General features: G+C 45.7%; 1 protein-coding gene across 5 annotated transcripts in view; it reads left to right on the forward strand.

Annotated features, from left to right (window-relative positions):
- Positions 1 to 17,406, forward strand: part of Arhgap17 (Rho GTPase activating protein 17) — an 89,286-nt gene that overhangs the window by 40,750 nt on the left and 31,130 nt on the right. For 4 of the 5 annotated variants that reach the window (XM_032892706.1, XM_032892705.1, XM_032892709.1 and 1 more), the window contains exons 3-9: positions 1,803 to 1,907; positions 5,359 to 5,432; positions 7,001 to 7,112; positions 7,331 to 7,407; positions 10,049 to 10,160; positions 13,155 to 13,223; positions 13,380 to 13,461. In XM_032892706.1, the coding sequence (XP_032748597.1) occupies positions 1,803 to 1,907; positions 5,359 to 5,432; positions 7,001 to 7,112; positions 7,331 to 7,407; positions 10,049 to 10,160; positions 13,155 to 13,223; positions 13,380 to 13,461 (631 nt within the window). Of the gene's footprint in view, positions 1 to 1,802; positions 1,908 to 5,358; positions 5,433 to 7,000; positions 7,113 to 7,330; positions 7,408 to 10,048; positions 10,161 to 13,154; positions 13,224 to 13,379; positions 13,462 to 17,406 lie in introns of those variants that run through there. The other variant, XM_032892710.1, reaches the window with a different exon arrangement.

Genomic DNA, 17,406 nt, shown 5'->3' on the forward strand with positions numbered 1-17,406 from the left:
AGAAGAGCTGTCTTCATTGTCTGTGGGGTGTGAAAGCTTTGTCCCCTCTGGAATACCCTACTTTGATAATACAGACCTTTCTTTGCTGTCTTCATAACTGCCACAGATATTTACACTCTCTCTCTCTCTCTCTCTCTCTCTCTCTCTCTCTCTCTCTCTCTCTCTCTTCTGCTGTTTTTAACTTGAAGGAAAAGAACAACAACAACAAAACCCTCCAAAATAGTGGGTTCTGGTGCTAACTCTACTGCCAGGGCTGACCCTGTGGCCTAGGATTGAGTTTATCCCCCAGTGCCTCAGTTTCCACTAGACTCCAGTGAAGTTGCTGGCATTTTCTGCCCCATGGGGAGAGACTAATGAAGGTGGGCTAATGAGGGAATGGACAAAATTGTGGTGCATCCTGACAATGGAGCCTGAGAGACAAGTTTGTATCAAGCTGCTCTGATGGCCACTACAGGCCACCAGGTTTGTGTTGCTGGCCTGTCTCTGAGGTGACACTACCTTCTCTGATCTCTTTCTGCCAGAGCTGCCTTTTATTTTAATGGCATAGTGTTGCACCAGGAGACTGTGAACTGCAGCAGATGGAGACCAGAATGTCTTCTCTGTTGCTTTTCTACTATCTGGCACAGAAGAGTACTCAGTACTTGTCTAACATAGTCAAGAGACCTGTGGCAGATAGTGAGCCAGGCCCTTGGGGGACCAGTGAACCAGACAGACAGGGCTCTTGCCCTCATGGAGCTGGCGTGTTGATGAGAAGTTCCGGGATTCTGGGTGTCATTTGCTCTTAAGGCATCCAGAGACTGTTAGTTTTCTAATGCTCTGCCATGTGGCCACTGTAGATGGGGGTGCTATGGCATGTGCTCCTGAGTGTCAGCCTGCCTGCGGGTCATAGTCTGGTGACTGGGGTGTGGGTCTGAAGAGACGCTCCCTGTGTCCAGGTACCTTTGAGAAACAGGCACAAAACAACTAGGGGCTACAACGTATTCTGTTTTGATTTTGCTGATTTCTCATTAAAATGGAAAGCATCCCTGAGGACTGGCTCTCACTCCGCATGAGTCATCAGAACTCACATTTTTGGCATTCCTTCCTGTAACAAGCAGCCCTCTTTGCCATAAACAGCTATATTCCAGCAGTCTTATTTTGGGAGGCTATTCAGGATGTGTGGGTTCCTAGGCCAGTGTTCCCTACTGCTAGGTATCCATTTTGCTGTGGGGGCCTCATTAAAAGAGAAACAAAAACCTACCCCAAACTTAATATGGAAGAAGGTTTTTATACTGATTCTGTTTTGGCTGTGCCACCTGGATTTTGGGTCTATTGCTCTGTGTGGGGAAGACCCAATTATCTGTGCTTCTGCTGTCCCTATTGACTTGTCCCCCGTGGCAGTAGGTAGGAGTTGGTTTGATTGGACTAGAGCTTTGCTGGTGCTCTAACTGCCACTACTTGGCCTCATAAATGTAGACACAATTGTCCCTTAACCTAAACAGATTCAGCTTTGGAGGCTAGCTGTGTGCTTTCCTGGAGATGACATCTTGGGGCGTGGGGTGCTACTTACATCTAGTACGTAGAGGCCAGAGATGCCACTAAACACACACCACAGTGTACAGGACAACCTCCTGCAACCCAGGACCATTGTGTGTCAGCAGTAAGAACTGTGGTATGAATAGGAGCTGTCTGTCAACACCCAAGAGCTGAGAATTTTCATTGCAGCTTGCTTTTCCTACCTCCATACACACACACACCACACATGGAAAAAGCTGAATTTCTTTCTAAGGCCTGAAATTGTTCTTTTGTCTCTGCGTTGACAGATTGAACGTCGACTGGACACTGTGCGGTCAATGTGCCACCATTCACATAAGCGTTTGATAGCCTGCTTCCAAGGTCAGCATGGCACCGATGCTGAGAGGAGACATGTGAGTATCAGATTCGCCTCAGAGCCATATTACAGCGGCAGTTCAGTAGCACGTCATGAAGCTAGTTAGGGTTTGCTGCTTTGATAATCACCAGACACCGAAGAAGGACGGGCTAGTATGCAAATAACTGTGTCACCCTTTGAGTTTCCCACAGTTAATTACAGGTACCTGACCACAAAGTTCTCCCTCTATTTTGTAATAGTTAGGATTCTGCAGTTGTGTAAATCTGTGGGCATTTGCATACACCTGTGTGTCCTGGAATGCTTGCTTTGGTCTGTCCCTCAGAGACAGATGTCATTGGTTCTGTCCCCACTGTTCTTGTTCTAGCCTGGCTTCTGCTCTGCTGACCTTTCACCCTTATCTCGGTCCTCCTGTAGCTGTCTTGCTGGTTAGCCCTGTGTTTCTCATTGTGGGTGTCTTTAAAATTCCTCACCCCTGCCTCATCCCTGCCTTCTCCTCAAGGTGAGACCTGGTTATCATAAATACCTGAACTGTCTGAGCTGTCATCCTGTTTCCTTTCTGAACCACATTTCCTGCCTCTAAGTTTCCATCCTTTCTAGTCAGTTTTCCTTCTGATTGTCAGAGTCATTGCCAAAGAGGGAAACTCTGCATATTCTGTGGTGCTGCTGGCAGAGCTGGACCCAGAGGTGCCCCAAAAGCTGATGGGACCTCTTAAGGGGCTCTGCTGGTTGCCAGGGCCTGGAATACACTTAGCATGACTTAAACTCTTTGTATTCCAATCCCTTTTTGCCTCAGCAGGGTTCTTTGTTCCTTCCTCTCATTCCCACTGGGTCCAGCCACATAATACCCAACGGTCCCTAAATATAATACTGGCAGCCATGTCCTGTTGTTTTTGATGTCTGCTTTGAGATAAACTGCCACACCTCTTCATTAAAAACAAACTGAATTTTTATCAAATACCTACTGTGCTTGAGCGCTCGAGATATAAGAGTGCTTGTGTCCTGGTTGTGTGAGGGGTGCCACTTGTGGATAATTATAAAATGGCATGGTGAATAAAACATGCATAGGGTGCTATGAGAACAGAGAGCGAAGTCAGGTGGGCTTCCTGAGGGCTCAGTGCCTGACCTGTAGACTGGAGAGTGGCTGGTGGAGGGAACGTGCCAGCAGTGGGAGCAAGGGGCTTCATCCTAGTTTCTGCAATGTTTGATGACTTAGATTTCCCCTAAAACCTCAAGCAGATGTGCCAAAGAAAAGATTCTGAGGAGAGACATGACAGTGTTGCCATGACAGTGTTGAGAACGATTAGGAGTCCTCAGGAGAGCATGTAACAGGCTGAGGCAGGCTCCAGGAAACATGAGGAGAGCTCCCGAGGGAGCAGCAGTAGCTCCACCACCTGGGAGGAAGCAAGAAAGGGTGGGAAGAGAGCTGGAGCAGCAGCTTCCTCAGCTCAGAGCCTCCGTGTACATAGCAGAGCCCGTGAAGTAGGCCTTTAAGAGCTCAGATGGCCTTCTGTGTAGTTGGCACATATGTCACCAGTGAAGAGCTTTTCAGTTCCTCCTGATGATGGATGGTAGAGCTGTTCACCCCTGGGAAGCCGGGTCTTTCTTTCCTTGTGGAGGGAATTTCAGTGTGGCTAGATACATCTTTGTTAATGAGCTCATTTGTTCGGCAGACTTCCCTTGTTTATGTACGCCTGGAAACAGGGTCAAGGCTATTGAGTCAGGTACAGATTAAAATAGGTTCTTGGTGATTTTCCCTCAGGGACTCATGGAGTTCTAGAATTGCACGACGTCTGGCTCTCTGGATTGCTATGTTTATCTTACATTTCATCTCTTTGAAAGGATCTCACCTAAACTGTGACTTATCCTCAGTTATGCTCAGAGCTTTCTGTTCTGAAAGCATGGCAGCCAGCTGTGGTCTCCTTCTGGGTGCTGGGAATGAAACCCAGGTCCTCTGGAAGAGTAGCAAGTGCTTTTAACTGCTGAGCCATCTCTCCAGCCTCATGGATAACTTTAATTCAGAATGTACAAAAGAACATGAGCATAGTTTGTTCCAGACCCCATCCCTCCTCCGGAGCCACCACTGTTGGTACTTTCCTGGATAGAAGTCCTCCAAGTGGCACAAGCCAGTGCATGCAGGGAAGTTAGATGATAGGTGGTGTCTGACATAAGTGCCCTTTTCACTGGGGAGGCAAATGACATGGCTTTTCAGAAGGAAAGCATCACGCTTTCATTAGAAGCGTCCTCTTCATTAGAAGCATCCTCCTTGTTACTTTCCAGGCCTCTTCAACGTGCACTCCAAGGTGACGCCAGCCAGTGGTGTACAGGTGCTCACTAGTGTTGCTCATTCATACCAAGGTCTGCACTTCTGCACCAGTCACTTCACCTCTGCGTCTGAGTTCCCTGGTTAGATGATCCTGTTGATGATTAAGAACAAATCTCTGATAGGAAAAGGATTAGTTTCATGCTTTAAAACACCCAAAACTTGTTTAGATATTTTTAGGTATTTAAAACTATATTCTAAGATTATAGCCAAATCAAGACCCAAGTTAAGAATGTTCTAGCCAACATTTTGCAGTTGAGCATTTTATTACAGTTATTTATGATATTTAAAGAGCAAGGTCTATTCATGAAACATAATCTGAAACTCTGGAATCCAGAGGCTGAGGCTCTAGCTTTCATAGAGTGTTGGCCTGGCATGCACCAAGCTCCAGTTTCAGTCCCCAACATCACACAGACTGAGTGTGACAGTACCTGCCCATAATTCTAGCACTCTGGGATGTGGAAACAGTAAAGTCACCCATGATTACAAATGGTGAGTCAAGGCCAGCTTGGGACACATGAGATGGCTCATGGCTGGCAAGATGGCTCAGCTGGTAAAGGTGCTTCCTTTACGCTTGATAACCTGAGTTCAATTCCAGAAGCCAACAGGGTAGACGGAGAGAATTGACCCATAAGTTGTCCTCTGGCTTCTACCTTTGCACTGGTATAGGCACCCCCACCCAAGTAAAATAATTATTTTTAATAATTTTAAATTTTAATTAAAAAATAAAACAAAATCTGAAATCCAAAATGGTCTGAAATCAGAAACTTTTTGAACACAGACTTTGGACCATTATACATTTTGGATTTTCAAGTTAGGGATACTCAGCCAGTAAAGACAGTGTACCTATTCCAAAGTCTTAAAAACCTGAAACACTAGTCCCAAGATTTCAGACAAGCATACTCAGTCCCTGTTCACCTGATTAATTAGTAACAGCAGCAGTAGCAACAGGAGAGCTGCTGGACCCCTGGTGTAAGCACACCCCAAGTGGGAGCATGCCCCTATGTGTGAGGCATCTGAAGTTAATTTAGTTAAAGGACAGCCACAGGGACAATCCTCTTCCTGGTACAGATTGCCTGGAGGGCAAGGTACCCAGAGTGACCTGAAGCAGACAGTGAGAATGACGGGGAAACCACACATAAGAAGCCACCTTGTCTTTGCCTTCTAGAAAAAGCTTCCTCTGACAGCTCTCGCCCAGAACATGCAGGAAGCTTCAGCCCAGCTGGAAGAGTCTCTCTTGGGGTAAGTGGTGCTTCTGGAGAGCCCTCAGTCTGGAGCCCGTGGGAGGTGGGCAGCCACCGTAGCAGTTGGAAGCACTGTAGTGAAGGCTCTTCCGTCAGGGAGCAGCTTAGACCTTGGGGAGGGATACCTCAGGGCTGTGATGCTGGGAAGGAACTACTCTACTAGGAGCTTAGCCAAGCACAAGGCTCAGTCCATGTTCTCCATGCTTGAACATGAACATGTGTACCTCCCCATGCCAGTGGGTAGGCTCACAGTTAGTACTGGCCAGTCCCAATCCTTCAGTGTCACTACAAGTGTGGCCACCAAAGCATCTGGAAGGTGGTGTTCTCAAATGAAAACATTTCCTAAATTATGTGGCTTATTTGGTGTTGTTTTAACTTAAAAGTGTCAAGCCTACTTTATTTTCTTTTTAAATATATTTTTTATTTTAATTGACCCATAAATAATTGTATATTAATTAGTCTAAGATATGATGCATAATAATTGTATCTAGGTAACTGGAATGCTTCACACACACACACACACACACACAAAGTTTTTTGCTCTGAAACCCATACAGGTCCATCTTTGTTTCCTTGTACTAATGTTATTTTCCTCAATGACATCACAGCAGTGATGCTGTGTACAAGCCATTGCTGAATGCTAAGTATTAGCTCTCTTAGCCTTCAAAACAACAGAGGCAGTAGGCAGGATACATGCTCATGTTCTTTAGCACACAAGGAAAAGGTAAGGAGCTGCCTGAGAGCATACGGCTGCAGAGCACAGACTGGAAGCAAACTCTCCAGCTTAGGTCTGACAGGACAGCCACCCCTCAGCACACCACACCCTTTCCATGGAGGGCTGGAGGGACACAGTGGAAAAGAAGGGCAGAAGGGTGGGCAAAGCCCGTGGAGTCACGCATTTGCGCTTGTATTTGGGGTTACATCAGCTGTGTGTTTAAGGAAAATAAGAAGGAAGAATGATGTTCAGTAGCACAGTGCTCATGGCATGTAGTGTTAGTCAGCTGCCTTGTCTGCTGTCAAGTACCCTGTTTTTATGGTGCTGGGGAGGAACCCACATTGGTACATGATAACCTTTGGAGTGTCCGTGTTGACTTGGGAGGAAGCACCTCTAAGGCTAGACTCACTAGGATACAAAACCACGTGTAAGGAGTGACCTTGGCACGTGTTAAGATTTTTCAGGGTATTTTGAGAACACTCTTCTCACCTAACTTGAGAACCTAATTCTTGTTTAAGTTATGATCTCACTGTTCACACTTTATTTTCATCCACGTTAAGTACATGCCGAGACAGTTGGTTCCTCCTTCCCTTCATCCTCCTGTTTGCAGGTTGGAACCCAGAGCCTCATGCACTCTAGGCAGGAACTACATCCGTAAATGACCTGTCTCCATTCATTTCATCTTTAAAGCCCAATCCGGGCTTGTATTTTAGGTGATAGCACACATGCAAAGCAAGTGTAAAGGGTTTTTTTTGGGTAGCACTCTGCTGTGTCCATCATGGCAGAACGTAGCCTCATGGGAGCTTGGTTTAACCAGTGCATGGCTATTGTTTGCTGTCTTATCCCTGAAGGAAGATGCTGGAAACCTGTGGGGATGCTGAGAATCAGCTGGCTTTTGAACTCTCTCAGCATGAGGTCTTTGTGGAGAAGGAGATCATGGACCCTCTCTACGGCATAGCGGAGGTGGGTGCTCATGCTGCCCGCCCGGCCTGGCAGAAGTCAGACTGTAGTCGGCTAGTGTGTTCCTGTGTAATAGTAATCCGCGGCTTTAATGTAGACCGATTCGGGGAAGTGAGGGAAGTCTGTGTCTAAAAGGAAACTTTTGTAAAGAAGTAATTGCTCTCTGAAGAATCCAGCTAAAATCTCCAGGTTTATCTGTGTGATCTGTCTTTTCCTTCCAGGTGGAGATTCCCAACATCCAAAAGCAAAGGAAACAGCTTGCTAGATTGGTGCTGGACTGGGATTCAGTCAGAGCAAGGTAAGGTGGTGGTGAGAGAATAGTGAAGAATTACAGCAGAATTTGTGTTACTCCTAGGAAAATGTATTACTAGGAGAAGGATGGGGCTGACAGTTCTCAAAACACTGGAGTTGAGGGATGATAGATCTATGGTCTTACCAGCTTATGAGAGTCTCACCACCACATCTTAAACCCTCCATGGTCAAGAAAGGGAAGGACTCATGAACTCAGAAGAATCAGGACCTTGGCTGTTGATCCATTCAAGGAATGTTATAGTGGAGCGCCTGTGACCCAGGCAGGCCTGCCGCCCCACAGCTCTGCCCTTATTTTAGCCATGCTTTATCCTGTCGTACATGGGAACAGAAACAGAGAGGACCTATAGCCCAGTCCTTTCTCTTAGTGCATCACAGTAGCCAACAAACTCTGATAAAGGCCAGGCAGTGAATATGTTTAACTTGTGCTCCAGATTTGCTCAACATAACACTCTGCTGTCACAGCACAAAGCAGACGTGGTCCAAGGTAAGCATTTGCCTGTCATGCGGAGAGAGAACCTAGATTCCCTTCCCAGTACTGCAACAGTATGAATTAGTAGATGGAGAGAGCCATAGTCAGTGTATGCATGCTCCAGTGAAACCTTAGATATAAACCCAGTCTTGGTGAGTTTTTCTGGGACCATGACTCTGTGGGGTGAGACAGTCTCTGCCAGAGTGCCTTGAAGAGGAACTCCTACTCTGGAGCACATGTTTGTGGCGCTGCTGTGTTTCTTCTGTTTCTCAGATACCACTGAGCCATCTCTGAATCAGCACCCATTTACAGGGGTGTGGGTGAAGGAGAAAAAATGTCAGCCCATTAAATGTATAAATCAGTATTCGGTGTAACTGTCTGGTTTAAGAAATGATAAGAGGTACAGTTGTCAAGCCAGTGTGACTTATGGCATGCCAGGCGTCAATCTTCGTGCACTATTTGTTTGATTCTCCCACTGATCCCTCTCTGTTTCCTCCTCTTTATTTTCAGCAAATACTGCTTGCTTCCCACTTAGTGCAGAGGTCCCTTGCAGTCAGCTGGAAAGGCCAGGATGGAGCTGGTACAAACACCTTGTGCTTCTGTGAAGAGAACTGTTTCACAGACAGGCTGGGACCCCACATGCTGGCTGTATGATTTACTCCATACCCTAGAGATAGCAGGTGCTGGGACTAGTACTCTGACAGAGGCTTCTGCTGTGTCCTTGTCATGTATACATGTGTGTCTACAACCCTGCATGACAGGCAGACCAGGGAGTATGCCCTAATACGTGCATTTTTGCTTGGAAGAAAAATGTGTACCAGTTAATTTGGTGAGGTCATGTGTGTCCCTCACTGTGCTTGGCTAAGGAAAATACAGATGTTTATCAGGCATCAACATCTCAAACAGAGGCTATCCAACATGGACTCTTACCGTATGTCTGCTGTCACACTTGCTTAGTTGACCGAGGTGGGTGTTAGAGACTGCAGTGGTTGCATGCTCATGTGCTTGTTCTTGTTCCTGTGGCTCTGCTCTCCTTGAAGGAAGATGGTACCTAATGCAGTGAGTACCTGTTATGTGTGCACTGTAGAGGACTGTGCCTATCCCCTCCTTTTTGGTTGTGAGATGGGGTCATACATACACCTCTAGCTATCCTGGAAGTCACTGTGCAAATCAAGGTGACCTCAGACTCACGGAGCTTGGCCTGCCTCTGCCTCCTGAATGCTGGGAGTAAAGGTGTGTGCTGCCGTGCTCACCTGCTTGCCCCCTCTTTTCCTCCCTGTCCTAGTTCTACAGGGTAGACAGTATTTATTCATCAACTTCACCTAACGTGAGACAACCTAGGCAGTGATTAGTCTCCAAGTCACACAGCTACATAAGATGGACTGCTCTTCACACAAATGTCACACTCAAGTTCTGTGCTCTCCTCAAACTCAGCACTGGCTGTTTGCTTCATGGGAAACATTCTGTGTATCACACTGGGAGTGGGGAGTGAGGAAAGGTGGCATTTGTGGGGCAGGGAACAGGTTGCTACTGTGTGTTTTCATGCTGTGTCTGCATAGTATCTATGTTTAGATTTTCAATGAGGCCAGTCATCTGTATTCAAACAGAAGCATATTTGAAAACCAAAAATAATGTTACAGATCCATTACTCTCATCTGCCCCACCACTGTTGCTATGTGTATCTGAAATGTTGCCATAGTTGCCGTGAAGTTCTAGCTTTTACTGCTAGAAGCAGTCCCAGGTCTCAAGCGGTAGAAAGGTGCATCAGGAGCAGGGACGTGTTCTCAGAGTATAGCGAACATTCCAGATCAAGTCAGGAGGAGGGTGCTTCTTGGCAAGGATTTCCTGATTGAACCCTGAAATACAGTTTCCCCAGAGGTTCCATTGTGTTCCAGCAGTGGTGTTTGCATGACACAAAGCGTGCTAGGTTATGCTACCACCAGTACTACAGGAGTCCTGCCTTGTGGAGACACTGGTAGTTCAATTCTAGAGCCTGAGCATAAGGGGTTTTGTTTTGTTTTGTTTTTTTAAAAAAGGCCTCCTGGGAATCAGCTCCCATCCCAAGGGAGTCAGGCTGCAGGAAGGAGCTCTCTCCAGTCCTGAATCCTGGTTGAGTTTTTGTAGCTCCTCTCAGTCTGGCTCTTCCTTTGTTTTGCAGATGGAACCAAGCTCACAAGTCTTCAGGAACCAACTTTCAGGGACTTCCATCTAAAATAGATACCCTAAAGGAAGAGATGGATGAAGCTGGAAATAAAGTCGAGCAGTGCAAGGTATGGGAACCGCCTGTCTGGGTTCACTTGGAGCCATCTGCTGTTTTCTGTAAGATGGGTATAAGGTCTGTTATAAATTCATCAGTGTTCTTCCTACTTCATATCAGAATATTATGAGTGATACTGAAAAATAGTTTTATTTTCTAATTCTATAGATTATTTTATAATAAAAAAATAACAGTTTTAAAAATCCAAGTGGTGTCTGAATGCATATTGCTCTTACAGAGGACCCACATTGGGTGGCTCACAACCACTTGAAGCTCAAGCTTTAGACAACTTAACACCTTCTTCTGGCCTTGCAGGCACCTGCACTCAAATGTTCATATCATGCACGACACATTCATATACATGCACCTAAGAACAACTAAAATAAATTTAAAGAATGCAAATGGGAAGTTTAAAGAGAACTCAACTGGGCATAAAGTTGTAACTAAAATGATATGACAGGACTGGAGAGATGGCTCAGCAGTTAAGAGCACTGACTGCTCTTCCAGAGGTCCTGAGTTCAATTCTCAGCAACCACATGGTGGCTCACAACCACCTGTAATGGGATCTGATGCCCTCATGTGGTGTGCATGAAGACAGAGCAGTTTAATAGTATAGGTGTTCTAATGATAAACATGGCATCCATTATATTGTATAGTAAATTGGTCATATTTACTTTAGTAAGGAAAGGTTTTGTTATTTTGGTTTGGGTTTGGTTGTGGGTTTTGTTTTTTTTGTTGTTGTTGGTGGGTTTTTTTTTGTTTTGTTTTTTTTTGTTTGTTTGTTTTTTTTGGAAACAGGGTCTTGTTATTGTAGCCCTGGTTATCCTAGAACTTATCTCTGCCTGGCTCTTAATCCCAAATGCTAATATTAAAATCGTACTCTACTATGCCAGGCAGGATTTTTTTTTTAAGTTTCTACAACAGTTAGTTTATGAATTCCATACTGATTAGATGATTGAATGATATTATTCTCCTCAGGTCTTGCCGGGTAAATAGATGGACACTTATCAAATGCTTTGAAATGTGGTTAAGAAACAAGTTCTTTGTGAATTGTAGGAGCTTTAACTTTTTTTTTCCTGCTGATCCTTGTTTTTTCCAAAACTGTTCTTTTCCTCCTAGATGTGTTGGGCCTCTTTTGGTTTTTTTAGGCCGCATTACAATCCCTCCTTTTCGATAGCAATTGATGCTTTCTAAGCTGTTGTTGAATACTGAATACAGTAGGTAAAAAGGGAAACATACCTCACAGAGGTGCATCGTAGTTTTTTTGTTCATAAAGGATGGTGTTCAGCTTAGTAGGCACAGTGCTGGCTTGCGATGCACAGCGCTCTGGGCCCAGTCCCAGAACCACACAGGCTGGGGTAGTAATGCTAGCACTTGAGAGCTGGAAAGCAAGGGGGTCAGAAGTTCAAGGGCACCATTGGCTACAGGCTTGAGATGACTGTAGCTACATGAGACTAATTCAGAGAGAAAGGGACAAGCAAAGTATGGAAAAGTCATATTTAAATGACACTAGCAGGGCCTGGAGAGTGGCTCAGCAGTTTAGAGTATTAACTGTACCTCCAGAGGACCCATGTTCAAATCCCAGCACATGCATGGCAGATCACAACTGCCTATAACTCCCAAGATCTGACTGACATCCTCACACATACATGCAGGCAAAACACCAATGCACATAAAAATAAATAAGTAAAAAATTGTTCAAAATGAGTAATTGGGGGGCTGGAGGGATGGCTCAGCGGTTAAGAGCACTGACTGCTCTTCCAGAGGTCCTGAGTTCAATTCCCAGCAACCACATGGTGGCTCACAACCATCTGTAAAGAGATCCGATGTCCTCTTCTGGTGTGTCTGAAGACACCTACAGTGTACTTATATATAATAAATGAATAAATCTTTAAAAAAAAATGAGTAATCGACACTAGCAGTTTGGTATGTTTAGAGTGGCATATGTCTACAAACACAACCAAAGGGAGGCGTTTGTCTCTGGGAACTGAGGCAAGTGTCTCACAGGCAGAATCTTCTTTCCTACACTCAGCCCACTGTGCACTGCTCAGTTCTTTCCATGTACTGATGAATGAACTTACTGTAATCTTCCCCTTTGTTGGCATATAATTCCTTAGAAACACTGTCCTTAAGTGGGCTGGGCATGTTAGTACAGGCCTTTAATCCCAGCTCTCCAGAGGCAAAGGAGGGTGAGTTTGAGGCCAGCCTGATCTACAGCTGAGCTACATAGTGAGATCCTATCTCCAAAAAGGAAAAAAAGGAAAAGAAAAAAAGAAGAAAGACACACTATGCACAGTGGGTTTGTAACTCTCCCTTAACTCAACAAGTTCCATGCTTACCAGTTTTTTGACCCTCGAATGTACACAACCCCCATATCCCAGCACTTTGGATGGCCCAGGTTGTCCCCAGCTTTAGTCCGTGTTTCATATTTGACTGTTCATTATTTTTTCCCCTCGTTTTGTTAAGAACAGTGTGAGAGCTTAGGAAACCTACTTTCTTGTTTTCTCATTTATTCTAAATGGATATTAGTTGCTCCTAATGTGCATTTCTGAATAAGTCCTCATATTACTTGATGGTGCCTCTTTCTCCTTTCTTTTTTGGTATGTGTCGGGAGGTCAGTGGACATCCTTGCGTGTTGGTCCTTCCCTTCCACTTTGTCTGAGGCAGGTTCTGTTGTTTACCACTGTGTAGCCAAAGCTAGTTGGTCTACAAGCTTCCAGAAAGTCTTCTGTCTGGGCTACCGTCTCGCAGTAGGAGTGCTGGACTTACAGATGTATGCACCATGCTCACTTGCCCTCAAATCCTCATCTTTGTGAGGCAAGGGCCTGTCTACTGGGCCGTGTCCCCGTCAGGGAGAGGGGGAAAGCTTTCTGCTTCAGTGCACAGTTGTCACTTGGTCAGCAGGCATTTCACCTATGGCTTTTGTCATCCCTTTCATTTGACCTGAGAAATCCCAGAGGTCGTTCTCAGGTACTACTTTCACATTGATGGTGCATCTTCTCCCCAGGATCAACTTGCAGCAGACATGTACAACTTCATGGCCAAAGAAGGGGAATACGGCAAGTTCTTTGTGACGGTAAGCACCTTCCCTTGACTGAATGCTGACACGTTATAAAAGTTGAACCATTTAAGGCTTTTTGAAAGAGTTCATTTTCAGTTTTGCTCAACCATTGTGTCTGTGTCCATCCAATGCTAACGTTACTTTTGTTTTTGAATGTGGGTCTGTTCTCAGTTATTAGAAGCCCAAGCAGATTACCATAGAAAAGCATTAGCAGTCTTAGAAAAGGCCCTTCCCGAAATGCGCGCCCATCAAGGTAATGTAACCCGCGCGTCTCTTGACGCCTCCTCTTGCACTGCCCCCTCTGCCCTGTTCTCTTCACCCTGGCTCCTTTGCATGCCTTTCCTTGGGACGAAGCCTCTCTGCTTAGCATTTCTCAGTATAATTTCATCTTTCTTGCTGCATTCTCTAATTTCTTCCAAACTCAAATTAACACACTAATGGAGCATCGCACTTCCGACACCTTCCATTGAAGAGAAACAGCCTCTCTGCTTCTTCCACAGGTTTGAAAATCTCTGCCATCTAATTACCCTTTCCAGTCAGTTCCATAGGGAGCATCCATCTGTTCTAGAGAAAGTGTTCCAGACTTACCAAGGAAGAGTATGATAGCCCAGCCCTTGATGCCACATCAGTCACTGAGATAGCTCACAAGGCCGTGGCAGCCTCTCTCTAACCTTCCGTGTTTACAGTCCCTGCTCTTACCAGCTCTTCTGAAGCACATAACCCTTTTGTCCACCAGTGCTGTTTACTTTTAAGTTGGATGTTTAAAGCCTGCACCCAGTCTTAGCTTTTGCTATTGCTTCTCTGTGATTTACCATTAGAATAGTTATCAGCAGACGTGGGCAGAAGATGTTGATCCTGTCATCTTTGAGTTGGACTGCATTTGTCCCTTGGTGTCTGTGAGGGGTTGGCTCTCCAGACAAAAGTTCCAGACTTCCAAATCCCTTATGTAAAGCAGAATAGTGTTTGTCAACACCTTCCACACATGCACCCATATAGTTTTAACCTCTAAACGACTTATAATGTCGATTATAACTCAAGTACTTAATAAAGAACGTTGTTAGCTTGCATTATTTTGGAAATAATAACAAGAAAATGAAGGTCTCTACATATTCGGTACAGATCAGCCTTTTCCAGTTTCTTTTTCTTTTTCCCTGTAGTACTGGGATGGAAGGCAAGTGCTCTGTATACCCACAACCTTTCCAGATACTTTTAGTCTGCAATTGTTGACTGACGGCCCACAGTTACAGAGAGCTGAGAGTTGACGGTAGTTTTGTTTGGTGCACAGACACTTGGAGCTTACATTCTCTGTGGAGCCATGGTTTGTAAGCAATGGATCTCACCAGGTGCTGATAGTGGCAAGGGGGCAAATGCATGTGTTCACCACTGTGTGAGAATTCCATGTCTGCCCCTAAGGTTTAGGAAGCCCCAATGAGTGCCTGGATGCCTGGATGCATTGCACTAGAGGGTTAGAGCTCCCCCGGCCTGACCGAGTGGATCGGGTCTTGAGCAGTGGCAGGTGCAGTGCAGGGTCTCAGTCCTGGGCCATCCTTTGCATGACAGCTGCATCACCTTGTTTCCTGACTCCCCCATTGTCCCAGTTCCTGGAGGATACACTGTGTCAGCAGCAAGTGCTCATCTTCCCAAGGGACAGACTACTGCTGTCAGGTTCAGAGCATTGAGAACGTGTGTTTGATATGTCCACTGCTGGTTGGGCCCTGTATGGGACAAGATGCAGATGTCATTCTAGTCTTTGAATGGTGAGAGCTATGTTGGGAAGAGTTGACTATTAACATAAGCAAGAAATTGGATTTCTTAGTCACCCTCATTCAGTGTTCTTCCCCAGAGAAACAGAAAGTTGTGGGTGGGAGCAGAGGAGAGTCTAGTCTGGAAGAGGGAGCGCTGGGATGTGAGGAGCATGGCTCTGTCCCAGGCCAAGTCCTCTCTGACTGCAGGCTGTCTCCCTGACCTCCACCCATCTGTGTACTTAACTCTCTTTAGCCCTGCCTTTCTGTGGTAGCCGTTTCTCGGAAAGTCTGAGCATATCAGAAAAATACATACAATGGGGTCCTCCTGTTCCCATGCCTGGGTGACTACAGTCCCCTCAGTCAGCTAGTGGCTGTTCAGCCCTTCCTGCCCTGAACTCAAACTCGTCTCATCTTGGCTTCCTCCATTTTCTGAGGGATGCTGAATCAATTTTCACCTTCTCGTCTACCTTTCTATCCTTAGCTCTTTGCAGTTTTGCTTCTGTGCCCACTCAACTATTGAAGAAAATTACAGTTCCCTAAGGACAGCAACCTGTTTTTCCAAATCTTGGTATTGGACACAACCCAGGCGATCACTCTGCTGAAGCTCTTTCCCTCATTCAGTCTCCTTCACAGTTAGGATTGCACGTCTTTGATTCATTCCCCTCAGCAGTCAGCATTTTCTGAGGTCCGTCCTCACTCCTCTGCTCCCCTCCCTCCCTGCCTCATCCCTTTTGTCTAGAAATCCCCCTTCCTGACACCTTCCCCAGCCCCAACAGCACTGCACCATAAGCATCAGTTGGTTCCCTGGATCTGGGCTTCCTTGCCCTTGACAGACGCCAGACAGTATGAGAGGCCGCCTGCCCCAGCTGCCTTTCCCTCCTTGTCTTCCAGTGCTTCCTTTCTTCACGGGAAACCTAGAAGCCAGCACTCTGTCTTCCTACATCCCTGTGGCTAGGTTGTGGGTAGTTGGCACTGAGTTCCACTGTCCTTCTATCCTACCAGCCCCCTGCCTCTTGCTGGTCCCAGCCAACTCCCTCACTTGTGCTTGTTTGCTTCCTGATTTGAGGAGTCTTCTCTAACCACTGCTGCCAGCACTGAGTACTTTGTCTCTGAATTGCTGTCACATTGATGGTCTATACCAGAAGTCGCAAACAGCCATAGCTAATTCAAATTTATTTTAAAAATAGTTGCCACCATTGAAAAACAGCCCTGACCTCTGGCTTCTCTTGGGCATTTCAAAGATCTCAGCATAGCATACTTTCCCCTGTGGAAATCTCCACCCAGCTCTCAGAGTGCTGAAACCTGAGGCTCTCCAGCCTGGCCCACAGACCTGTTCTACCTAAACTGTGTTTGCGACCCTTGTCTATACCATTGATTGCCACATCTTAGCGATATGCCCTGTCTCTCTAATGGCTGTTATGTGTATGTGTGTTTGTGCATGTGTGTTGTATGTGTATGTATATGTCTTGTGTGTGTGTGTGTGTGTGTGTGTGTGTTTGTGTGTGTCCACCACAGTCCAAATTGCTCTTATTGTGAAAGTGGGGAGTCCTTAAGAGTTTTGTGTTCCTGCTATGTGTACTTGACACATATAGGCCTGTTGCTTAAAGGTGGCAGCTCTTAAGCTGGAACCGTCTAGGCCAGAAGCTCTCAAGTGTTTCCTCTGTGGTTATCATTTCAGAGTGATAAGCCATATTCTGCTTGGTGTTTACTAGAACATTCCAAGACTGCAGTATGGTCATCTCTCAGTGATATGGGGGCCTCAGTTCATGTTATCTCATAGGAAAGTGAGAGGCATGAAAAGCTTAAACAGAAGTTTATTTAAAAGACAAGAACTACAAAGAGAAATTGCAGTGGGCTGCCCCAAAGGCCTCACAGTGGGCCCTGTGTCCTTGGCTTTCAAGTCCTCATAAGTGTTTATGAGGTAGTAGGTACATATTTATGGGGAAAGATGGCCCTTTTCTCATCCCAAATCCTAGTGGACTATATCTTCCTTTTAGTGTTCTTTGTGTGGTCCTCTGGTCAGGTTCACAGAGGGGCAGAGATGAAGGCCCTTTATTGGTGCATGAGTGTAGGGAGATGTCCCAGCCTCCTAGTGTCCAGTGTAGCAGTAAAAACCCCTGTGTAACTTCAAGGGCATTTCACCACGGGGCATTCTGCCTGGTAAGACATAGCCACCAAACTGCTGTTGTAGTTTTCTTGGTTATCTCACATCTAACTCCCTTTGAGATTATTCAAAGTCTATGATTGAACTCATAATTGTCAAGATATTTTGCTGTTTTAAACATTAAGATCTCTTTTTAGCATGAGGGCTGGACCATGGTTTTACAGTAGACTGCACAGACAGGAAACAGGACTTGGGTAGGGTATTAGGCTTCTTCCTCCCAACTTGTGTCTATCTTCTGTTCAACATCAGCATCTCAGGGTTGGACATGTTGTAGAGGCAATTAGGTGCC

This window comes from Rattus rattus, chromosome 2 (genome assembly GCF_011064425.1).
Source record: "Rattus rattus isolate New Zealand chromosome 2, Rrattus_CSIRO_v1, whole genome shotgun sequence".
Classification (NCBI taxonomy): Eukaryota; Metazoa; Chordata; class Mammalia; order Rodentia; family Muridae; genus Rattus; species Rattus rattus.